This window comes from Xenopus laevis, chromosome 7L, assembly GCF_017654675.1.
Source record: "Xenopus laevis strain J_2021 chromosome 7L, Xenopus_laevis_v10.1, whole genome shotgun sequence".
In the NCBI taxonomy this organism is placed as follows: Eukaryota; Metazoa; Chordata; class Amphibia; order Anura; family Pipidae; genus Xenopus; species Xenopus laevis.
This window is the reverse complement of record NC_054383.1, coordinates 122709924-122736378: the sequence shown is the minus strand read 5'-3', so window position 1 is coordinate 122736378 and position 26455 is coordinate 122709924. Positions and strand designations below refer to the sequence as shown.

The following is a 26455-nucleotide window of genomic DNA, read 5'->3' as shown; positions in this document are numbered from 1 at the left end:
TATACTGTATATACAAGTGTGTCTGATCTCCAGGGGCAAATTCAACGACGAAGCGCCTAATGCCCGCGTGGATTCGCCAGCGTAGCGCATTTTCGTTAATTCACCGATTCACTAACGGACACTGGCGTAAATTCGCTAGTGTTACTTCGCACCCATACGCCTGGCGAATATGCACAATAGACATAACTACGCAAATTCACTGACGCGCGCATTTTTCTGAACGCTACCTTTTACGCTAGACTTCCTTCGCCACCTCAGACCAGGCAAAGTGCAATGGAGTAGATAGGGATTGCTTCAAAAAAAGTTGAAATCCCAAAAAAACGCTGGCGTTTTTTTCTTTTTTTATGGGTGATAGGCTGAAAAAGATCGAAAATTTTTTTGGGGGCTCCCCTCCTTCCCCCCCTACATTTCCTAACTCATGGCACCTTAACTATATAGTGGGCACATGTGTAGGGCAAAATAAAAATTTTATTTGATGTTTTGAAGGTTTCCCAGGCTAGTGTAGTGATGCTACATAAACCTCCATTGTAAATTCAATTTGGCGCCGTATGCAAATTAAGCATTGCTAGCGTAACTTAGCTTTGCCTGGCGAATTACGCTAGAACAACTTCGCAACCTTTTGTTTCCCCTGAGCGCAACTTCGGATTTTAGTGAATTTGCGTATCGCTGGCGAAAATTCGCCTGGCGAAGTGCGGCAAAGCGGACGCTGGCGCAACTACGAATCTTAGTGAATTTGCCCGTATGGCCTTGTATTTTAAACAGCCCAACTGCAAAGCAAGAAGTATTTTAATGAATGTGACTGAATAGGACTATGAAACAGTAATTTCTGCAATGACTTCTAAATGATGGTCTTTACAAGTTCCCTACACTGTTCTGTTTGCAGCATTTATTTCTGCAGTGGTGCTGCAGTTCCTGACTAGTAACTACTGATCAATACAAGCACCTGAGCTTAGAAAGACATGCAATAAAGGCAGTACAGAAGGACAGGACACTTACTGTATATTCTGTGCAGGAACCCACAGGAAATCAGGAGCAGGATATAAAAAGAAAAAAGACATATTAGAGAGGAGGCCAACAGATTATTGGTACATAACTCATATCATAGCACTTGATTCATGGTCGTAGTATCTGGACTCTCCCCCTCTTCTTAGGGTAATTACACACAGTATCCAGCCCAGGCCCCAAGTTGCAGCTTCCGCGCTGAGCATTTAGGGCTCTTACTGACGAGCGGTTGAAGCTGCGCTCCCCTGCGTTCCGTTTTTCTGCGTTCAGCCGCAGGGGAGCGCAGAAATAGACGCATTGCATTTTTTCCAATGGGGCTGTACTCACACAGGCGCGTGTAGGCACCGAACGCAGGTTGAGACGCAACATGCTGCATTTTTCCTGCGTTTGGCGCCTACACGCGCCTGTGTAAGTACAGCCCCATTGGAAAAAATGTAATGCGTCTATTCCTGCGCTCCCCTGCGGCTGAACGCACAAAAACGGAACGCAGGGGAGCGCAGCTACAACTGCTCGTCAGTAAAAACCCTTACGGAGCTCATCTGTAGGACATATTAAACGTAGTACTTTCAGGCACAGTGAGCAGCATGTCTCTGTACCCATGGGTTGATAGTAGTGACGGGCTAATTTGGGGCGTTTCGCTGAAAAATTTTCTAGCGAAACGGTGCCGTCCGTTTTTTGGACGCCGGTGTCCGTTTTCGTGCGCTGGCGAATTTTCGCAGCGGTTTTGCGAATTTCTGCGCCAGAGGCGAATCGCGCCTGTCGAATACATTCGCCCATCACTAGTTGATAGCTGCAAAGTTCCCTTGTGGCAAAATGTACACTTGTGCAACGTTGGACTACAGTCCTGCACTGGATCAGGAACCTATGGAATATCCACAAACAGTCATGATTAGAGCTGAAAAGATCTGATCTGACCTGTTCGGACCTTGTTGGCGGTTTGCCGGTCCCCAACAGAAGTAGTCGGGTTTGCTCCAGGCGGATATAACACTTAGAGAGGAACTCTACAATGCGTTTGGTGCCGACACGTTGCAATGTCGGATGTTGTGAAGAAACAGGAAGTGAAGGAAAATCACATGTAAGAACTACATTTATCTGTCAGATAAAAAGGCAGCGCGCGCATGGTGACGCTTAAGGCCAGGACCAGACAATGGCGAATCTCCTCTTGCATTTCTCCGCAGGTGGATAATCCGCCACCCGTTGTGCTTCCACTCCTGGTCTGCCTGCACCTAGAAGCATTTTTTTCCGCTTGGGTGCAGGCAGACGCAGCCAAAATCAAACCTAGGACCCCAGTGCTGCAATCACCCACTTTTCCCCTTTATTAATGATAGAAAACCCCATTAAACGTTAATGTGCTAATAATACAGAACACAGATTATCCTGTCCCCCTTTTTTCCCCTGACTGCTGCTCTCCCCAAGTTCAGCCTGAGCACTAATCACGACTCTCGTATGGTATCCCCCTCCCAGCGCTCATCCTGTGTAATTATGTGTTGAGTCACTGGTGGCATGACAGATAAAGGTTTTCAGAAAAAGACAGAGCTAAAACAGTATTAGAGATATAGATTCAAATGAGAGCTTTCATTTTAGTGCCAGGTGGTGCCGCTCCAGCAATGGGCCAATCTCTCTGCCAACTGCCAATTTTAATCACAACACAGCTAAACTGCCAACACCGATTATAAACTGGAAACCTATTTAAAGAAGGGGTTGTCTGCCTTTAAATTGAGTCTACTTTTAGTATGATGTAGAGAGTGATATTCTGAGACAATTTGCAATTGGTTTTCATTTTTAGTTATTTGTGGTTTTTGAGTTATTTAAGCTTTTTATTCAGCACCTCTCTAGTTTGCAAAATCAGCAATCTGGTTTCTAGGGTTTAAATTCCGCTAGCAACCATGCATTGATTTGAATAAGAGACTGGAATATGAATAGGAGAGACCTGAATAGAAAGAGGAGTAATAAAGTAGCAATAACTATCAATTTGCATTCTTACGGAGCATTGGTTAGTGGCCCTCATTTGAAAGAGAAAGGCAAAAATTTCAAAAACTATAAAAAATAAAAATGAAGACCAATTGAGAAGTTGCTTAGAATTTAGCAATTCTATAACATACTAAAAGTTAATGAAAAGGTGATCTACTGCTTTAAGTCTGAACAAGGCTTGAGTGGGATGTCTTTGCTGGTAAGAATTCAGTTAGTGGCTTTTTTCAGCCACCTGCAGGTTGAGCAATGAAAGCAAACCTCTGATTGGTTGCTATGGGTAACTGCCCAGGTACAAATTTGCCCGGTGTTTATAAATGAGCCCCAATCTGTTGTGGTGACTAGGGTCAGTGACAACTACATAGTATAGGTATGGGATCTGTTATCCAGAATGCTCGGGACCTGGAATTTTCCGGATAACAGATCTTTCCTTAATTTGGATCTTTATACCTTAAGTTCACTAGAAAATCATGTAAACATTAAGGGGCAGGTTTATCAAAGGTCAAGGTGAATTTTCGAATGAAAAAAATTTGAATTTCGATCTATTTTTTTGTGTACTTCGACTAGGGAATAGTCAAAATTCGATTCGAATTTGAAAAATAATTAAAAAATTTGAATATCAAAATTTATCATTAAAAATTTATGTTTAAAAATTTGACTTCGACCAATCGCCATCTAAAACCTGGCAAATTGCTGTTTTAGCCTATGGGGGACCTCCTAAAACCTATTTGGAGTCAATTGGTTGACTTCGAAAAATCTAAGTTTTTTTGGGGGAAAACTTCTAATCGAATTTGACCGAATGCGCGAGTCCTTCGATTCGTACAATTCAAATTTCGAATACAGATCTATTAGATCAAAAACAGACCAATTTGACCAAAAAAACCTTCGACTTAATTTCGATTGGTCTTTTTGAATTAGAATTTCGAAGTTTTTTCAATTCGAAATTCGACTGGTTTTGCTTCGAATAAGGATTAATTATATCTTAGTTGGGATCAAGCACAAGGTACTGTTTTATTACTACAGAGAAAGGGTAAATCATTTTTAAAAGTTTGGGTTATTTTGATAAAATGAGTCTATGGGAGATGGTCTTTCTGTAATTCAGAACTTTCGGGATACCGGGTTTCCGGATACCGGATCCCATACCTGTACATGAAATAGTGCAACTGGTGCACTGTGGAAAATGGATCTAGTTGGGGTAAAGGTTGGTCCTCTCTAAACAATGTTCTTGTTAGTACTGACAGTCGGTTGCATTTCATTGCAAAGTTAAATGAGAATCAGGACACCCAGTAATAGATTTCACTGCGTTTCTTTGTTGTGTGATTTCCCAATAAAAGGGATGCAGTAAAAAAAATAACTGCTAGTCTGGTTTTCTTCTCATTTCCATTTCTTGATGATCTTCTACTATAGTTTTATGCTTAGGATTGTGTGAAGGATGACTTTCTTGGGGCAAAACTGCATGCAATAAAACAGTGACCCCTCTATAGGCCAGGTCACATGAGCATTTGTCGCTGCTATTAGTCTGCCACCAAGACTTAAAGAAGAAGGAAAACTACGGAGGCATTTTATTGCTAATAGATTAGCTGCAATAGTGCAAGCTAGAATGCTATATTTATTCTGCAGAATGCTTTACCATACCTGAGTAAAAAGCTCTAGAAGCTCTCTGTTTGTTTAGGATAGCAGCTGCCATATTAGCTTGGTGTGACATCACTTCCTGTCTGAGTCTCTCCCTGTTCACTCATAGCTCTGGGCTCAGATTACAGCAGAGAAGGAGGGGAGAGGAGCAAACTGAGCATGCTCAAGCCCTAGCCCAGGAGGTTTAAGCTGAAAACAGGAAGTCTGATACAGAAGCCCATGAGTACACAATAGAAGGAAAGAAATGTGATGTTTCATTTGACAGAGGACTCAGAGCAACATTACTTTGAGGGTTTACTGGTATATTTAGATGGACCTTTCTGATAAGGCTTACTTAGTTTCAACCTTTCCTTCTCCTTTAAAAGTAAAGGCGCCTGCTAAATTCTGCATATTCATGGACCAAGAAGAAGGAACTGACTAAAATGATACAAAATGATAAAATTCATGGGTCACCTGACTGCTTAGGTTTGTAGCTTCCAAGTTAGGTGGCCAAAACGGGGCCTCCCTGGAATGAAAATGCCTTATGCTTGGTATTAGCCTTCATATGTCTAAGCAGTGAGTGTGTAGATGGGTTTGTGAAGCCAACATGTGAAAGCAGCATAGGCCGATGGCGGTTACTTGAGCAAATGTGAACCTAAGAATAGAGTTGGTGGTTTATAAAGTATAACAATACACTTTAGCACTATTAAATCTATATGAGCTCAAAGTGCATCAGGAGCCTTATACTTACAACCTGCCTTGTATTTGGTGCAATAACGAAAGCACATCAGGAACAAGGGCCCTAAAAATATTTGTAAGGTCCTGGCGCACAACACAGCGCCTAGCGGCTTCCCCAACCACCCATTCTCTTGCCGGCCCTCTACGCCCCCCTTCTTCCTGGATAGAAAACCAAGGAAGTGGGATTTATACTAAGCTGTAGAGGAAGCAGACCCATTGGCATAGGCCCCCCAGAGATCTGCTTCCTCTATAGTTACACCACTGACTACAGGTATGGGACCTGTTATCCAGAATGCTCAGGACCCAGGGTTTTCCAGATAAGGGTTCTTTCTGTAATTTAGATCACCATCAACCAAAAAAATTATTCCAAATCCTATTTTATCATGTTAGTCAAGCAAAAGAACTTTAATTACATTGTATAAGTTATTTGAATCAGTTCACATCAGTCTGGGAACTCATAATTATAGCAGGCAGGCAGGAGCCATTTTGTGGACACTGTTATTAAGACAAGCCTTTCATCATCTCAGAATCTTGTTTGTGCACCAGAATGGGGGACCCGATGTCCATCCCCATGTCCTGGGTACACAATTAAATGGTAAAGAGAACTGGGGAAATGTGGGGAGAGCAGAGACATCTAGGAAGTAGGGATGCACCGAATCCATTATTTTGGATACAGCCGAACCCCTGAATCCTTTGTGAAAGATTTGGCCGAATTCCGAACCGAATTCAAACCCTATTTTGCATGTGCAAATTAGGGGTGGGAAGGGGAAAAACATTTTACTTCCTTGTTTTGTGTCCAAAAGTCACGCAATTTCCCTCCCCACCCCTAATTTGCATATGCAAATTAGGATTCGGATTCAGTTCGGCCAGGAAGAAGGATTCGGCCGAATCCAAATCCTGATGAAAAAGGCCTAATCCTGGATTCGGTGCATCCCTACTAGGAAGTGCTAAATGGAAAGTGAAAGTAATTGTCTGCCCCGCCTAAGGCATAGAGGAGGGGCAGGCAATATTTGATTGACAGCGGCGATATTTAAATGAGCTTACAACAGCTATGAATGCTTTAATTAAAAAATAATAATTTCATGTTTAGTTTGAAAGTATTATTTACATCTTAGCTGGGATCAAGTACAAGATACTGTTGTTTTATTAAAAGGAAATAATGTTTAAAAAGGTGAATTATTCCCAGTGAAACTCTATCATGATGTGATATTTACATTGTATATTGTACTTCAGATATCCAATTGTCTAACTTCTTTCCTTTGCTATCTTTGATTTGTTATGCCAAAAAATGTTTTTGTTTTCCTTTTTTATCTTCCATATGTTACAACAAAAAAAAGTGTGAATTATTTGTTTAAAATGGAGTCTAGGGGAGATGGCCTTCCTGTAATTTGGAGCTTTCTGGATATCAGATCCCCTACCTGTACCTTGAAAATCCACATCATGCAAACTGAAAACTCCACGTTCCCTTCATCTCTCCAGAGGGACTATGAAAATCTGTCTTGGTCAATTTGCTCTGTGTGTCATTGCTTTTCATTTACCGATGCAAATCCGCCATTTGATTGCAATTTGTATAATAGGCAGACAGATGGCTGGCGGGTTATTATTAATGTCACTGTGGAGAGCACACAAGGATGCACGCAATAAAGGATACGGACAATACGGGCCCACGGTGTCCTTATAAAAAGAAGGTGACATTATTTTATTTCTATTTTAATCTAGTGACACACAATTCCGTTGCTGCTATGTGACACATAATACAATCGTAACTCCAGTTAGGCGCCGTGATCTTGCTCCTTTATGGGAAGGTCGCTCGGGGAAAGGGTCACCTTAAATCCCTTGTCACCCTGTGTGAACACGTTTTCTCTTTTACACTTTTGCGAGTTCTAGTGATTGTCCCTATATATCCCACCATTATTAACCCACATTATTTTCTATAGAAGGATGACATTGTCCTTCGGGTGAAAAGAAACCAACGAAATATTACAGGCAGTTCATTATTTGTAACAGTTGTTAAAATGCCACAGAAATAATGAGATCCGGTAACGTTTTAATACTGAAACTAAAGTAGTCAAAAAAAAAAAAAAGAAGAAGAGGAAAATGGGATGAAAAAATGGGCAGATATAAGTTTACCTTCTTGAGTTAAAAATAAGAAAGCTATTTACAATTGAACTGGTCTATATGTGGCAGAAGCTGCAACAAACAAGGACCTAGTGAGTTTATTTGGCAATAGATGGGGCAAGCTGCAAAGGCTAATAAACCCTTGTTAGGGATGCATATATCTACTGAGACAAACATGAAGATATAACATTGACTTTATATAGTTACATAGTTACATAGTTAAATCGGGTTGAAAAAAGACAAAGTCCATCAAGTTCAACCCCTCCAAATGAAAACCCAGTATCAAAACACACACCCCTCCCTACTTTCACATAAATTCTATATACCCATATCTATACTAACTATAGAGCTTAGTATCACAATAGCCTTTGATATTATGTCTGTCCAAAAAATCATCCAAGTCCCTCTTATAGTCATTAACTGAATCAGCATCACAACATCACCCGGCAGTGCATTCCACAACCTCACTGTCCTGACTGTGAAGAACCCCCTACGTTGCTTCAAATGAAAGTTCTTTTCTTCTGGTCTAAAGGGGAGGCCTCTGGTACGGTGATCCACTTTATGGGTAAAAAGGTCCCCTGCTATTTGTCTATAATGTCCTCTAATGTACTTGTAAAGTGTAATCATGTCCCCTCGCAAGCGCCTTTTTTCCAGAGAAAGAAAACCCCAACCTTGACAGTCTACCCTCATAATTTAAGTCTTCCCTCCCTCTAACCAGTTTAGTTGCACTTAGTCTCTGCACTCTCTCCAGCTCATTTATATCCCTCTTAAGGACTGGAGTCCAAAACTGAACTGCATACTCCAGATGAGGCCTCACCAGGGACCTATAAAGAGGCATAATTATGTTTTCATCCCTTGAGTTAATGCCCTTTTTTATGCAAGACAGAACTTTATTTGCTTTAGTAGCCACAGAATGACACTGCCCAGAATTAGACAACTTGTTATCTACAAAAACCCCAAGAATATGAATCATTGGTTTAAGTTTGGAGAAGGATAAGTCCAAACAACAGAGCATGGCGGGTAAAAATGGTGCTTGATGCCAATATTATTAGTAGAGAAAAAATAAAAAAATATAAGGAGAACAGGTGGCAACAGGTTATGACATGTGCCAAAGTACTGTATGTATGCTCTACTGCGGGGGTCCTCATCTTTTTTTTTTTTTTACCTGTGAGCCACATTCTAATGTAGAGTTGGGAAGCAACGCAAGCATTAAAAAAGTCCCTGGGGATGCCAAATATTTGATTGGCTATTTGGTAGACCCTATGTGGAATGGCAGCCTATAGGAGGCTCCATTTGGCAGTACTCCTGGTTTTTATGTCTCAAAAACTTGACTCCAAGCCAGGAATTCAAAAATAAGCTCCTGTTTTGAGGCCACTGGGAGCAACATCCAAGGGGTTGGTGAGGAACATGTTGCCCATGAGCCACTGGTTGGGGTCACTGGTCTGTGGACAGGAGCAATAAAAAACAGACATATTATAGAGTATATCTGGTGCCAGTATAACAACGTTCCAATGTTCCCCTGGTATCCATTCCTTGCCAATTCCTATTTATCCCTACATTTCTCTATACCTATATAAACCATTTTATACTTAATACTGGTCCATTTTGGACAGATCACTTCCATGCATGAATTCCGGCCATGTGCCCATTGGCAACTGGTGACTGGTGCTTTTTTTATGCTGCGCTTCACCTACACCTAGATTACAAAAGCCTATTTATATACCAGTAGCGATGGGCGAAGCTGACTCGTTTCACCAATAATTCGCAAAACGGTGAAAATTTATTTGCATTGAAGTCTATGAGCGAGAAAATCCCCAAATCCTTCACAAAAGATTCGGCCGAATACCGAACCGAATCCGAACCCTAATTTGCATATGTAAATTAGGGTTGGGAAGGGGAAAACTTTTTTTACTTCCTTGTTTTGTGACAAAACGTCACGCAATTTCCCTCCCCGCCCCTAATTTGCATATGCAAATTAGGATTCGGATTCGGTTCGGCCAGGCAGAAGGATTCGGCCGAATCCGAATCCTGCTGAAAAAGGCCGAATCCTGGCCGAATCCCGAACCGAATCCTGGATTCGGTGCATCCCTACCCGTAACATTTTTATTAAAGCTTTGGAGCAGGGATCTGAGAACAGGTAGGTATCTCCACTTCAGTTCTTCATGTTCAGCCTGCCATTATCCATCAGATAAGTGCTCTTCAACAATTATCAACAGTTTCATAGCCCCAAGCATTCACCCCTGCCACAGGCACCCATATATGTAGCCAAAAAATATGGGGGTCTTATAAAACACCCAGATTTAGAAACAACTCGACTTTCTCTTTAAGGAATATTCCCCAGTGAGGGAGAGAGAATAATATTGTATGAAGCCGCTGGAGCGTGAATGCAGCAGTCAGCAACACAGCATTATCTGCAAACTGGCACAGTTATTTTGGAAAAAGGATATCTTTTTAAGGGTAGGCTTTATAAATAATGCAATGGAACAAAATTGCTGCAACACTAAAATAGAAGTATGAAAGCAACTCAAGCACATGTACCAGTTCCTTTTATAGGGCTATGGAAAATAGGAAATTCAGTTTATATGTAGTACAGTCTATTAGCACAGAACTCTCATATAGTGGGCTGCTATGCCAACACAAGCTCTGGCTGGAGTATTAAAGAGTAACAATAATGATGGTACACAGCACAGTCTATAGAGCACACGTGCAGGCTGGAGGCCAAAATAACCCCATGGAGGGCCACGTCTGCCTTGGAGAACCCCAGCTGGACAGCCTTGTACGAGTGTATGCCCTTCTGCCGAGTTCAGAATCCTTCCAGTGGATTTTCTGTTTATAAATCCTTCCTCCCCCACGCTCCTCTTGTTCAAGTGACAATCTTATAAACATTCGCTCTGTATTTATTCGGTGCCAGTTCAGTGACATGCTTCAGTCAAACTCCCTCGCTTTCCCAGCCGGGATCACCTGTTTGATCCAAGCCTTTAGAGTTAAGTAAGCAATAACTGGCGACAGCTTATTATTAAAGAGTCATTACAGAAACCATTCATGGTGTCAAAGACTACTGTTGACTCATCCATGGGGGACACGTTTAAACAGATCAAAATGCTAATGAAACAGTTGTGATTATGTTTCCACTCCGGAATGAATCCATAAATATATTAGACAATGGAAACGATGATAGCAATATTTACAGTTGAAATTATATGAGCTCTTGGGCCAAAGTTCACCCCTTGCAGAATGTGTGATGTGCATTTACTGTACTCCTGTTGACTAGTGATGAGCGAATTTATTTGCCAGCCATGGATTTGCGGCAAAATTCAGAATTTTGCCATGTGCGAATTGTTTAGCAAAGCTGCAACGAAAGTTTGCCGCGGAAAATTTCGCTGAGAAAAAACGACCATAAGAAAAAACGGCCATTGACTTTAATGCCATTATGAAAAAAGTCCGCCATAAGAAAAGATGCCCATTTAATGCATTTGGACACAAGTCCGCCATAAGAAAAAATGCCAGTTGACTTTAGTGCATTAGGACAGAAAAAGTCGCCATAAGAAAAAATGCCCATTGACTTAATGCATTTGGAGCCAGAAAAATCGTCACGTGCGTAGAAATTATCACTCGTAAAAACGCCCATGCGTTTCGCTCATCACTACTGTTGTTCTATTAAAGAACAATACTTACAGAGAAAGGAATTATTTGCTTCAAAACTATATTGCACATCTTATATTTTTAAACGAAAATGTTAAAAAAGTACTGATTATTCTCACATGTTCCTACATTTGTTGGTCTTTTACTTATTTGGTCAGGGGTACTGTAAATGAGTGCCAGTCTATTTGGCTAGGCCAACATAAGTGAAGACTTCCTTAGCTACATCAGATAAAGCAACACAATTGTCTCAGGCTTTGGAAGCTGGGGGATACCCACTTGTGTTTGGCACCAGAAAATCACCTAAACAGGACAACTCCTGGTGCTCCATATGCCACTGCCCTAAGGGGATCCGAGACAATAAAAGGCAGTAGACCATAAATTAAAAGAGCAAAACCACTTCCATTGTGTAGAACTACATATTTTGGGCAACGGTCCCATTTCAACCGTATTCTTTGGGCAACGGTCCCATTTCAACTGTATTCTCTTGTTCTGGATTGTGTTGTACCATGTTCAAGGTTCAGTAGAGTACACCAGTATTGTGCCACTATGTACTTAAATCTAGAGAGCCTTAATGTCTGATTAAGATCAAAGCATTGGGGGAAGGTTGTAGAGCAGTGGTCCCTAACCAGTGGCTTGTGAACAACATGTTGCTCACCAACCCCTTAGATGTTGCTCCCAGTGGCCTCAAAGCAGGTGCTCATTTTTCAATTCCAGGTTTGGAGGCAAGTTTTGGTTGCATACAAACCAAGTTTATGGCCAAACAAAGCCTTCTGTAGGCTGCTAATCCACACAGGGTTACCAAATAGGCAATCATATCCTTTATTTGGCACTCCCACAAACTTTTTGCTTGCTTCTGTTGCTCCACAATTTTTTTTTAAATTTTGAATGTGGCTCACGGGTAAAAAAGGTTGGGGACCCTCAGTTGTAAAGCATTATTTACACGGCCCTACCGATATGTTGTTTGGGAACAATGCAACCCCTACCAGCCAGTTTGAATCCTGTCCTGTTCTTTTCAATGTGCAGCACAAATTGCAATACTGTATAGTGTGTAGGAGGCACCACTTGGGGGCAAATTTATTAACGGTGGAATAGTAAATTTTTTTTAGTGTCAAAATTCACACATTCTAATTTTAATCCCCCTATTCGAATGTAAATTAGGATGTGAGATTTATCACGCCCCAACAATGGAAACAGTCCTAATTCGAATATTCGCCACCTAAATTAACCTGCCGAGTTCATGTACAAGTCAATGGCAGAGGTCAGTTGAGCCATTTGAAGATGTAAATAGCCTTCCTGACATTCAAGTTTTTTTCGGAGGGTAAACTCCTGAGCATTTGCCGGTTCAGCTCTACGTCACAAAGTTTCCGAAAAAAGAAATCGGAAAACTTTGTGACTTTCGGCGCATGCGCAGTAGAGCTGAATCGGCAAATACTCCTACTGTGCATGCGCCGCCAAACGCGGGGCAATCCAGGAAGAAGACCTCACGGGAGAAAATGGCGCCTGTGAACTCTGTGGACAGGACCTGCACCGAGAGGTTAGTAGCAACTTAGGGGCATTTGCCCAGGGGGGATGGGGGGTAGGCCAGGGGGGAGGAGGGAGGGGGGGCAACACAGGGGAGGATGGAGGGATTTTAGCGCCGAAGGGGTTTAGTTCTCCTTTAAAAATGTCATGCAAGCAAGGACAAGATGATTCATTAGCCATGTTTCCATATGAGTGTCACAGCTGAAAAATGCCCATGTGTTCTTCTCAGCGGGGGTAATATTTCCTTCCCTGGAATGTCACCCAGAGTGAGGTTAAGGTTAGAAATAGATGCAGGTGGTGACATTCGCCATTATTTCATGCTTATTTAGTGTCCCATGTTTGGTATTATCTATGCGCATTTGTTGGTAGAACTCCCCAAAGAATCCATGGGATGAGATACCATTGTCTAGCCTTATCTGCTGCACACAGGAACACATCTCTTGACAGCTGAGCTTGCTGTTTGTTTGGGCCTTAAATTTGTAGAGTGACATGTTTGTAGAATAGGCAAATCTCAGTTTACGATTGGTATGGCACTATTATTCCTTTCTGCTCAATGATTTCCTCCTGCACAGCAGGATTTCAGTTGCAAACTCAAGGAACAACATTGAACAATAAAATGCATTCGCTTCTTGTAATGCATCCAAATACCAATCCCAAAGATTTAAGGGTGTGTTTCATTCTGTTTAATTTCCTTAAGGGTGTCTCAGTCTGTCTAGTCATCCATATGTGCTCGATAAACATGTACGTATAATCACCATGTCTGTAAACAGTAAATGTAAACCATGGGTTTTATAAATAATATGGGAAAATTAAGAAATTAATATTTGATGTAGACTGTAGAAGCAACCAAGCAAAAAATAAGGCAAATAAGACATGGAGAAAGATCAACAAAATCAATGTTTACCAACTGCCGCCTCCACTAAGGGTGATGTCACCCACAGCTCTTCTCAGTTGACCTGAAAGCACCTGATAATGCACCCTGCCGTCACCTATCGGCTAATATTGATCTTAAAGGAGAACTAAACCCTAAAGTAAAAAATCTCCACCCCCTACTCTATATAGACCCCCTCCCCCCCAGCCTAGCTGCTACCCTGGGCAAATGCCATTAAGTCTTTACTCAACCCTCCGTGCAAATTCTGTCCAGCTGAGTTCACGGGCGCCACCTTCAGCTGCTTCTGCAATTTTCGTGAGTTTCAGCGCATGCACACTTGTTGCGAAACAGAAAATTGCTCCAACTGTGCATGTGCCGCTACGCCGTAGATTACCGAAGAGAAGAAGATGGCTGCCGTGAACTCCCCTGGACAGAATCTGCACTGAGGGGAAGTAAAGAGTTAGGAGCATTTGCCCGGGGTAGCAGCTGGGGTAGGGTTTTTTTTACTTTAGTGTTTGTTTCTCCTTTAATGGGAATGCCCTACGGTAGCTGTCCTCAGTCATAAACCTATCAGTTGTTTAGAGCAGTGATGCCTGACCAGTGGCTCACGAGCAACATGTTGCTCACCAACCCCTTAGATGTTGCTCTCAGTGGCCTCAAAGCAGGTGCTTATTTTTTAATTCCTGACTTGGAGGCAAGTTTTTATTGCATAAAAACTAGGTGTATCCTGTAGGCTGCCAGTCCACACAGGGGCTGCCAAATAGCCAATCAGAGCCCTTATTTGGCACCCCAAGGATTATTTCATGCTTATCTTGCTCCCCAACTCTTTTTACATTTGAATGTGGCTCACGGGTAAAAAAAAACCAAAAAACCGTTTGGGCCCCTGGTTTAGAGGGTTTCCCATAATTGGACTTTGCAATTATTGACTTGAATGGGAAACTCCTTAAAGTGGCTCAGCCACAACCCAGTTTAGATTTAGTGTTTATTATTCAATTCAAAGGGGAAGGGGGTAATTTGAGGCTCTGTTCAGTTGGCTGGCAATGTCTCCAAACGTCTCCAATATGGTCACCTTGAGTCTGCTCTGATCAGTTGTCCCTTGGGCCATATACATTCTAAGATCCAATATATTCAATAATCATTTTCAGGGCAGGATGCCTTTAATGTCAATGTCACCCGTTAAAACCGATTTTAAAAACATTATTTCCAATGCCTCTACATTTTTTTCCCTCTCCCCCTGCTTTTGTTCTTTTAGTTTATTTAGAATACAGTTAATTTTCTGCCTTGCTATTAGCAATTTTCTCTCCATGTAGGAAAATGTATTTCGCCCAAGAAAAAAAAAACCCATACACTTCTGACCCAAAGCATTTGTTCATGCTTCACCAGCTGGAGCTGCAAATTAATCCCATTTTTCAGTTACGTACCATACAGACTATTATATGTAGGACAATGGCTCTGTCTCTATTATTTCTGAACTCTGGCAACCTTCTCCGAATCCCTCATCATATCCAATGCCAGATTTTATTGCATTTCCTTGTTCTACAAGCACAGATATAAATAGGGGGAGACAGAACACGGAGCTTAATGTTTCAGCAAGAGCAATATTCTGCCTATAGGCTTATAGGTTTATTGGCCAATCATGCTGCATACATTATATTAAAACTGACTTGACGGAACACTGATCAATCGACTTGTTAAACTCAGAATCTGACAGTTACTTTTTAGATTATGACACAGAGATGCTTCTTAATTATTAGGAAGCTATATATATATATATATATATATATATATATATCTGGCCAAGGAAACCAAGTTGTGGTACTGCAACATTTTCAGGGACCTAAAATCTGAAAAATGTTACTATAGAAAGGCAACATTTTCATCAAAGGGTCATTTACGAATGTAGCTGTACAGTTATGCTAAAATGCAAGATGCGAATGTTGCATGGGTTGGCGCCATTTATTAAAAGTACTTGCGTCCAAACAAATTCCTTGCACTTTGGTATAGTTGTCATTAGGAATACACCGAATCTAGGATTCGTTTTGGTATTCGGCCAGGATTTGGCCTTTTTCAGCAGGATTTGGCCAAATCCTTGGGTCTGGCCAAACCGAATCCAAATTCTTAAAGGGGACCCGTCACCCAAACAAATTATTTCAAATCCTATTTTATCACATTAGTCAAGCAAAATGAACTTTAATTACACTATATAAATTATTTGAATCTTGTTTCCTTCAGTCTGGGAATTCATAATTATAACAAGCAGGCAGGAGCCATTTTGTGGACACTGTTTTTAAGGAAAACCTTGTATCATCTCATCATTCCGATGTCCATCCCCATGCCCTGGTTACACAATTAAATGGTTAAGAGAACTAGGGGAACGTGGGGAGAGCAGTGACATCTAGAAAGTACTGAATGGAAAGTGAAAGTAATTGTCTGTCTGGGTGACAGGTCCACTTTAAAATCAAGTGACCTTTTGTCGCAAAAGAAGGAATTAAAAAAAAATTTGCATGTGCAATTCTTTTTTTCCCTTCGCGTATGCAAATTAGGGTTCATTATTCAGCTGAATCTTTTATGAAGGATTCGTGGTTCAGCCAAATCCTAAATTAGTGGATTTGGTGCATCTCTAGTTGTGATAAGCACCATTGTCCTCATTTTGCCTCTTCTGCTAAATGGTGCGCAAATTTCATCCACCATAAACATGGCAGTTATTCCAGGGTTCACCCAGTAGGTTGTGTCCAGGGCCATATTTATACATAGATATCCCAGCAGCTTTAGGGGGATAGCCCTCAAATACCTCTATATATACAAAACTAATGCATACCTCCCAACATTTTGGAAATAGAAAGGGGGGCAAAAAGATTTGCTGTGCGGAGTGCGGCAAAAAGTTTTTGACCATGCTCATTTTTGTGGCCACACCCCCTAATTACCATGCTCATTTTACAAAATCTGGCAAATCTGAACACATTTCTGTGGTTTTTATGTGTTATTACAGTTTTGCTAATGAAGGTGAATTGCCCTTTAAGCTGCAAGCCAAATCAGGACTGTCCTGTGAAAAACGTGACAGTTGGGAGGTATGGCTAATGGGGTACGTGGTCTCTATACTTTCAGCACATGACATATATAGCAAATTGCCATGGGGGGGTGCCTTCTGGGTCTGCAAAAATACAGTCCTAATTGCATCAATAGGCACAGTAGATTTCAACCACAAGATCTGAACTGACACAATCCCTACTTTGAAAGGTCAGCCTTAACTAGATCCAATAGAATTGTTGGAAAAATCGGTGCAGTGTGGATAAAAATAACATGGTAATTTGCATATGAAAATCGCATTTTACAATTTTCATATGCAAGGGTAATTTGGACCCTAGCAACCAGATTGCTGAAATTATAAAATGGAGAGCTGCTGAATAAAAAGCTAAATAACTCAAAAACCACAAATAGTAAAAAAAATATCAGAATATCACTCTCTACATCATACTAAAACTATACTTTTTTCCAAAATGAATCAGTTAATAGTGCTGCTCCAGCAGAATTCTGCACTGAAATCCATTTCTCAAAAGAGCAAACAGATTTTTTTATATTCAATTTTGAAATCTGACATGGGGCTAGACATTTTGTCAATTTCCCAGCTGCCCCTGGTCATGTGACTTGTGCTCTGATAAACTTCAATCACTCTTTACTGCTGTACTGCAATTTGGAGTGATATCACCCCCTCCCTTTCCCCCCCAGCAGCCAAACAAAAGAACAATGGGAAGGTAACCAGATAACAGCTCCCTAACACAAGATAACAGCTGCCTGGTAGATCTAAGAACAACACTCATTAGTAAAAACCCATGTCCCACTGAGACACATTCAGTTACATTGAGTAGGAAAAACAGCAGCCTGCCAGAAAGCATTTCTCTCCTAAAGTGCAGGCACAAGTCACATGACCAGGGGCAGCTGGGAAACTGACAAAATGTCTAGCCCCATGTCAGATTTCAAAATTGAATATAAAAAAATCTGTTTGCTCTTTTGAGAAATGGATTTCAGTGCAGAATTCTGCTGGAGCAGCACTATTAACTGATGCGTTTTGAAAAAAGATTTTTTTCCCATGACAATATCCCTTTAACGATAAAAGTTATCCTGGAGTGTTCCATCTGAAGCCCAGAACTGAATCAAATAGTAAGGGGGTTATTTATCAAAGTCTGAATTTATCTCAATATTTTCTGCTACAAACTCCGATCAAATCCGCTAGTTTTTTTTCATAATTTATTATTACATTTTCCTGAAAATTTGCTTTGCGGGAAAAAAATCAGATTTTCACAATTTCTTCAAATTTTTCATCTGGTTTTCACGATATTTTAAGATTTTTCACCCGAAAACTTAGATTTTTGCCTGAAAACTTCAGGGTATTGCACGAAACCCAGCGCACATCAAAAAATCATTGAGACTTCTCCCATTGACCTACAGTATATGCAACCTCGACAGGTCTGAGATGCCGGATTTTCTGATTCTGACTTCTCCATCCTCTGGGTTTAAGAAATTCCCGAAAAATTTATGATTTTATAAAAGTCCGATTTTTTAAAAAAAATCGTGATTTTTGTATTCGGAGGTTAGTAAATAACCCCCTATTTACCATAATAAGACATAAAACAACAGTCCAAAAATTATGCCCAGCCAATCTGAAAGTGAGATATTCTCTCTTCTGGGTAAAATTACACCAAGTTGGTGGATACTTTCCTAAATGACTTGTGATTACTATTGTTGCAGAAACGGATTCCACCAAGTGTTGACTGAAATGGGCTGACAGTTAAGATACACCATTATTCTTCTTTACTTTTTTTACTTTTTCCATGGCTACTTCTTGCTTAAATTGTAGACTATGTTGCTTGAGTCAGTGAAATACAGTAAATCAGTTCTTTAATGGACTTCAAATTGTGCTTTTAAGCAGAAGAATATAAAAGAAAGTATATTAGAGTGTTGACTTTTACGCTGCTCTGAGTGCAATGGAACTCCAAATACCAACTCAAGGTAAATCTTTATTGTAGGAGAAAAAACGGAGAAATTCTGCACCTGGCTTTATAACCACTTTAAAGAGAAAAGTGGTTATAAATGCAAAAGCTAATTGAACCTTGGAGGGATGAAGACTTGTGGGTAATAATTTGCAGCAGCCATTTTCAAGTTTTTAAACCCCAAACTTAAATGCTTGTTATAGTCAATATCCAACCTCCCCCATTTATGAAATCATTTTCAAAAGTACAGGCATACAAATGTAACTTTAAGATGCATCTTAACTGTATCCAAAGAGAATGATAATCAGAACAACTAGAATTATTTTGGAATATTAGTTGCAGTGGCGTAACTACAGAGGAAGCAGAGCCTGCGGCTGCAGGGGTCCCGGGAGGGATAGGGGCACCATGATGCCCTAATTAATAAGCAATTTCAAAATATATTGGTAAAACAGGTCAACCTCTGGATATGATGGGGGCCTTAAAATGAATTTGCTGTAGGGCTCAGTATCATCTAGTTATGCCACTGATTACATGGACTCTGAAGCAGTGATGGGTGAATTTCTCCTGTTTCGTGAAAATTATTTTGACGCTGGCGACAATTCTAATGCGCATTAAAGTCAATGGGCCCCGCAAATTCGCACCTGGCGAATAAATTCACCCATCACTACTACTAAGAAGTAGACGCACATATTGCAATGTATGAGGAGTAGGGATGCATCGAATCCAGGATTTGGTTTGGGATTCGGCCAGGATTCAGCCTTTTGCTGCAGGATTCAGATTCGGCCGAATCCTTCTGCCAGGCCGAACCGAATCTGAATTTCCATATGCAAATTAGGGGCAGGGAAGGGAAATCACGTGACTTTTTGTCACAAAACAAGAAAGTAAAAAATGTTTTCTCCTTCCCACTTCGACTCCAGGATTAAGTTCGGGATTCAGCCTTTTTCAGCAGGATTCGGCCGAATCCTTCTCCCCAGCTGACCCAAATCCAAATCTGCATATGCAAATTAGTATTCGGATTTGGTTCGGCATTCAGCCAATTCTTTCTCGAAGGATTCGGGGGTTTGGCCGAATCCAAATAATGGATTCCGTGTATCCCTAAAATTAGAATTCGGATTTGGTTTGGTATTCGGCCAAAGATTCGGTGTATCCCTAAAAATTAGGATTTGGTTCGGTATTCGGCTGAATCTTTCGCAAAGAATTTGGGGGTTCGGCCGAATCCAAAATAGTGGATTTGGTACATCCCTAAGAAGGAGCAATCCTTGTATGAGTCTACTCACTGATGCTGGACTCACAGCAGGAGAAACTAGGCTTTAAAGAAAGATATATGGAATATAATCTAAGAAAAAAATGGTTGGCTCAAGCTTGGCCCTTGGGAAATCAAATCAAAGGCTCACTATCCTTTTTATTCTTTTTTTTTATTATTCTATAGATTTTTTTTAATAGAGACCAATCAGAAGGTAGAAATTACTGGTCACCTAATCAAACGCAAAGTTACTATTGGTTGCTCCTGGGCAAACTTAACCAGTTAACAAACTTAACAAAACTAGTGCCTTATATTGCAAATGGGATTTAAGTTTAAGAATACATATTAACAGGCCTATACAGAGATACAGGTATGGGACAGTTTTTGCAGAATGCTTAGGACCTGAGGTTTTCTGGATAAGGGATCCTTCCGTAATTTGGATCTCCATACCTTAAGTCTGCAAAAAACTTTTAAACATTAAGTAAACCGAATAAGATTGTTTTGCCTCCAATGACGGTTACTTAAATCTTAGTTGGGATCGGGTACAAGCTACTGTTTTATTATTACTGAGCTCATACTTATACTCTGCATACTTCCTGGTAGCTTAAAAGTGAAAGCTTACTATTGTGTAATGGCTGCATGAACCTGCTAATAAAGCACTGTTATACTCTACTCATCCTCGGCTACCCAAGTACAAAACCTAATGTTTCATATTTTCATGTTCAATTATTCATTCTGAAAGTCTGACCAGTAGCAATTGAGTAAATCTTTTCTATGAAATAGTAAATTAAAGTTTTCCCATTGACTACCAAACAGTTACTCATTTAATGTTTCATAAATAGTTTAACGATTCTTAAATCCCTTCTGCCCACATTCTATAATTTACTGCAATACAAACTTCTAAATTTAACAACAGATTATAAGATAACAGCTAAAAACACAGTACAGGTATGGAATCCGTTATCTGGAAACCCGATATCCAGAAGGATTATGGAAATGCTGTCTCATAGACTCCATTATAATAATTAATATAATAATATTATAATTTCTCTGTAATAATAAAACAGTACCTTGTACTTGATCCCAACTAAGATATAATTAATAGTGATGGGCTAGACATATTATCAGTTTCCCATGAGCCCCCAGTCTTGTGAATTCTGCAGTAACTGTTTACTGCTGTACTGCAAATTTGAGTGATATCACCCCCTCCCTCCCCCCCAGCAGCCTAACAACAGAACAACATGAAGGTAACCAGATAGCAGCTCCCTGACAAGATAACAGCTCCCTGGTAGATCTAAGAACAGCACTCGATGAAGTAAAGTAAATCCAGGTCCCCATGCAACACATTACACTGAGTAGGAGAAACAACAGCCTGTCAGACAGCAGTTCCATAGTGCAGCACTGGCTCTTTCTGAAAGCACATGACCAGGCAAAATGACCTGAGATGGAGCCTGCACACCAATATTAAAAACTAAAAAAAATACACTTGCTGTTTCAGGAATGACATTTTATATGGTAGAGTGTAAACAGTGTAATTTAGAAATGAAAACTACACCATAAAAATCATGACAGAATCCCTTTGACTTTTATTCTAAATAAAAGCCATACACATTCATTCATGTATCAATGAGATGACCAGGGTGCAGCACTTTAAATAGAACTGCTGGTCAAAACATAGCAATCTAGCTGTCTCCTTTCCGCCAGCCCTATCTGTGTCATTAAATGCGGTATTGATGCATCCCTACTTCGGCTTGTCCCTTTTTTTAAGCAAAATAAATTGTCAAAAATAGCAAGTTTAAGGTTGTCCGGATTCCCGAATAATAAACAAAGTTGACGAGCTTTGTCAACTTTTAATTTCAGTGCCAATCGATGGGAGTTACACACGAAGGGGGTTATTTACTAAAATCCGAACTTATCTCATATGTTATTAAAAAAAACCACGACCAAACTCACATGCCCGATTTTAACTTACGGTATTTATTAAAAAAATCTCTATTTAATCGGATCATGGAAAAACTTGAATCTCTCAAATGTTTCCGGCTTTCCCCCCGAATTTCTCGAATGTTTCAGGCTTTTTTCCCGAATTGCTTGAATTTTTCTAGTTTTTGCACAAAAACTCAGAAAAAATCAGTTTTTTGGGCTAAACCGAATGCAGACGATAAAAACTTCAAATTGAAATAGGTGCCTCTCCCATTGACTAGACATCGACAGGTCTGAGATGGTGAATTGTCAGATTCAGGGTTTTTGCAGCATTGGGGTATAATAAATCTCTAAAATTCAAGTTTCTTTTCCTCTAAAAATGTGAGATTTTAACATTCGGATTTTAGAGTGTGTTAGCAATGCAGCGTGTGCAGTGGGATGACATTTTAATCTATTTGTGGACATCATACTTGAAGCATTTCACTGTATCAAGCTTCCATAGTGGTTCATCTATCTTTAAACACAACTATTTTCAATATAGGAGAGAACATGTACATCTAATACACCCAACTATAAAGTTGTTATTTTTGTATTCAGCAGCAGTGCTGACCTATACCAATTTTGCATTCTTATCATTTGGGGACTGAGTAAGGGATAGGCTATTGGAAGTCCTACAAGCTAACCTGTTTATTTCTATTTGGCTTGCAGAATTGTAAAGGACCAATTGCAATACTGAGCAAGTATCAAAGAACTATTGATTTTTTTGGAAATACCCATGTGGGTGGTATGGTCATTTCCTATATAAACAACTGCCCACTTTTATTTATAACTGGCAAAGGAAGACTATAGTCCACCTACCTAAAAATATGTTGCATTGGTCGCATCACATCCTAAAAAATGGGGCAGATCCCTTAAATAAGCCGGTTTGCAGTCAATGTGAGTTGGATTTATAGCTCATAGTTTAAGATGCTTAGGCAACTACTATGCTGTTGATTAAAGTGAGTGTGAAGGCTGGCAATTTCCCTTATTATTGACTCCACATCATAACAGTTTTACAGCTGAGGAACATTGAAAGGAGCTGCCTTAGCCTAAGAACAACCAAATGCGGCGATACTCAACTCAATACTCAAACCTCTGCCAGAGACCCACATATACCTTAAAGGAACACACGCTGCAGCACTCAGAATCCTGTTACAGTGGTTTATTGTGCCAACAAACTAGGCAACGTTACGGGCTAACGCCCTCGTTGGTATTACAAGAAACTGTTCTTTTCAGTTTGCTGAAAACATAAAGCTGTAACGTCTATTTGTTTTCAGCAGGATAATGACCGTAAGCTCAAGGCGAAAGTAATGTAACGGCAGTCAAGCAAAACTGAAGCAGAAGGTTTGGCTGCATATTTGACAAACTGTCCTCCATACACAAAGGAGACCAGCGTCTGCTGGGATATTTGCTTGAGAACTCAGCACTCTTTAAATATTTGTATCTGCTCCTGAAAAAACAAAATGTGCAATTTTGATGTGTAATCAAAATTCTGACACATTCTGGAAAAGTTATTGTCACGTTTGTGCTAGCATAGATGTTTGTATGGTTAAATTACTCACTTTCCTTTCTTAGATTCAAGCTATCTTTATCAGGGCCAGAACTAAAGGTGGGCAGAAGAGGCATGTGCCCCGAGTGCAACTCAGGGGAAAGGCGGGCGCAATTGGAGGGGGCAGGGCCAGAACTAGGGATAGGAAAAGAGGCACGTGCCTAAAGGTGGCCATACACAGGGAGATCTGCTAGTTTGGCAATGTCTCCAAACGAGCAGATCTCTCCCCGATATTCCCACATTGAGGTGGGCAATATCAGGCTGATGGAGAATAGAGGGCACAAGGGTGGTCGGCTCGCAGGACCGCATCAACGAAAAGATGCGGCCGCAATAAAACGGGATTTTTTAACCTGCCTGACTTTCAGCCAGATATTGATCAGGGACGCCCGTCGGATGGGTCCAGACATGGGCCAATAAGCTGCTGACTTGGTCTGTCAGCAGCTTTTATTGGCCTGTGTATGGGGGCCTTAAGGCACAAAGGTGGAATGGTGTCAAGCATGAGTCCCTCAACCTCTAGCAGCTGATTGTGTAACCTTCATAATGGCCACAAGTGCTCCTCTGTGCATACTCGCTCTTAAGCCCATGAGGAGATGTAGAAGGCGGGGTTGCCTAGGGCATCCGGCTGGCTTGGCCCGGCACTGGGAGGGGGAATGTCCACCTGGAGGGCTGTTGACTGGATTTATCCCTTCAAAGTAGGTTTTTATTTGAACTCCACAGAGTATTGACATGTATGACGTTATCATTGCCATGAAATCCAACCCACGAATATAAAGCAGGTCAGCTAACTGGCTCACCTCTTCGAAAGAGCTGGATAGCACTTTTATACAACATTCAGACCCCATGGTCTGAGATTTAATCTGAAAAGAGTAAGAAGAATTTCACTGGCACACAGGAGTTGCGGTAGCAGGGCAAGCCCTTGCAATGTTATTATGCAGTTGTGCAACGTTTCGGGACATGCCCCTTTGTCAAAGGGGCATGTCCCCGAAACGTTGCACAACTGCATAATAACATTGCAAGGGCTTGCCCTGCTACCGCAACTCCTGTGTGCCAGTGAAATTCTTCTTACCCGTGTTGTGAGGTGGCCGATTCCTCTATCGCTGGGCACCAGGATAAGAATCTTTGGGTTTGTGTGGTGTGCGGCTTCTCCAAAGCTCTTCTGGACTGAGATTTAATCTGAAACCTACAATTTATATCACTGCAGTATTCTAAGCCTTAAAGAACAATAATAACCCAAATCACTGGTTGGCAGCAATCTATCATGCACCCCCCTGTGATTCCAATCACCAGTGTTTTTTTAAAGAAGACCAATGCTGACCAAGGTTATGTTTTGTATAAACATTTTAGGTTTTCTTTCCACTGACCATGTGAGCTGCTCTGGGAGGCACACCTTAATTCGGCACTGAGGATCATTGGAAAGAACAAATATGGTGGTAACCACACTGCAGAATATAACCGCATTGGTTAGCAATTTAGAGTCACTGGGGAATACCTAAAAAAACCTCATCAGATTGGCTAATTCTCCTAGATGCTCCTCTCTATGATTCCTACTCTATGATTCCTACTCTCCTCTCTATGATTCCTACTCTATAGATGCTCCTCTCTATGATTCCTACTCTATGATTCCTACTCTCATCTCTATGATTCCTACTCTATAGATGCTCCTCTCTATGATTCCTAGTCTACCATCTGCCCCTCTCTTAGCTCCCGCTACTGGAACACATGGAATAATCCCCTAAACTCCTCATGGTGAGTATTCAAATGATGCATAACAATGGTAATTATAAAACAATCAATATTTGTATGTTCCATTCCCATGACCTAGTGGGAGCAAATATATATTTGCAAGTGCTGTCTCTGCTTTATGTATGTAAATATGTGCTATAACACTTGACTTCAAAACCCAGCCCTGACCTTCTTATATGCCAGAGGCAGCTGCTACTTTGCATCATGTTTGCACTTAGTTGTTAAAATATAATGCAGAGGCCTTATCTGTCGTGCCTTTGTTACCTGTAACTGTGTATGGATAATAGTTCCAGGCTTTTTCCGTGATGTAGAATATCTTTGGAATAAAACCTCGTATCCAGGCTGGCAGCTTTCTGAAAAATAAAAAAGTTAAAGAATAGTGAAAACACAGTAAAGAAAACAGTTATATTTTTCATTAGATAACAAATCAAAGGGAAAACTAACCGTATTTAATGATTGTAATTGTAATTCCAAGACCTTTTTTGTTTTATGGCATATTTATCTTTTGTTTTACAGCTGTGGAAATAAAACCGTTGTTTGGTTTAAGGCTCATTGACCCTACCAACTAAGCATTAGTTTGCATGTCAGCATTAAAAAATGCAACAAAAACAATAAATCAATCAGGCTACACCAGGGGTGCCCAAAAGGTAGATTGGGATCTACCAGTAGACCTTTAGCGGGTGATCAGTAGATCTCAAGACACTGTCAATTGTCTAAATCACGCTCCTGTTTAATTTTTTTAATTCAGATGTTTATTATGTTAAGGTTACATAAGAAATAATAAATATAGCAATATACATTTTCTCATAAATCAATATTTAAGTAATATTTTCCATGGAACAGAATGCTAACAATGCCATTATGGATGTAGATCATAATGGGACAAACTCACTAAAAGTAGACCTCACATTCGTATGGGCACTCCTAGGCTACAATGTGAATCTGCTTTCTGTTCGGCAGGTTAAAAGACCATGGCTACTGTGTTGCTGCCCATATATCTTCTTCTCAGCCCTGTTTTCAGGCTTTACAGACATTGAACACATTTTGGGTAAATAACAGCACAAGTTCTACTTGTCCTGCAGTGAGAATGTCCACAAAACATGTACCACCAGTTTAGGTGAGACTGGCTTGAGCTACCAACTTGAGAAAGATAAGGAAAATTAAGTCGAGTGTGGGGGCATGGATTGTGTAACCAGGGCTGTAGAGCACCATGTCTTAAAGGGCACCTATCACAGCCAAAATCAAACACATATTAACAATCTGACCAGTACAAGCTAAACACGTTTAATCAAACTACATATATAGTTTTTTTTTTTTTTTAAAAAACTGCAGGTTTTAAAAAAATCCCTTACTTTGTCAAATGTGTTCTTTCACTGAGGGAGGCCATATTGAGACTATAACAGAGACTCTAATATGCAAATTTCAGGAGCATGCTCAGATTGTAACACTGCTTTGAGTATTCTACCCAGAATGCCTTGTTTAAGTAAACTCCTCCACTAGAA

General features: G+C 40.5%; 1 protein-coding gene across 1 annotated transcript in view; it reads right to left on the bottom strand.

Annotated features, from left to right (window-relative positions):
- The window catches only part of pitpnc1l.L (phosphatidylinositol transfer protein cytoplasmic 1 like L homeolog), a 114283-nt gene that overhangs the window by 18324 nt on the left and 69504 nt on the right, over positions 1-26455 (bottom strand). The window contains exons 3-4 of the mRNA XM_041569647.1: positions 25218-25306; positions 997-1004 (exon numbers count right to left, since the gene is read on the bottom strand). Coding sequence (XP_041425581.1) covers positions 997-1004; positions 25218-25306 — 97 coding nt within the window. The remainder of the gene's footprint in view (positions 1-996; positions 1005-25217; positions 25307-26455) is intronic.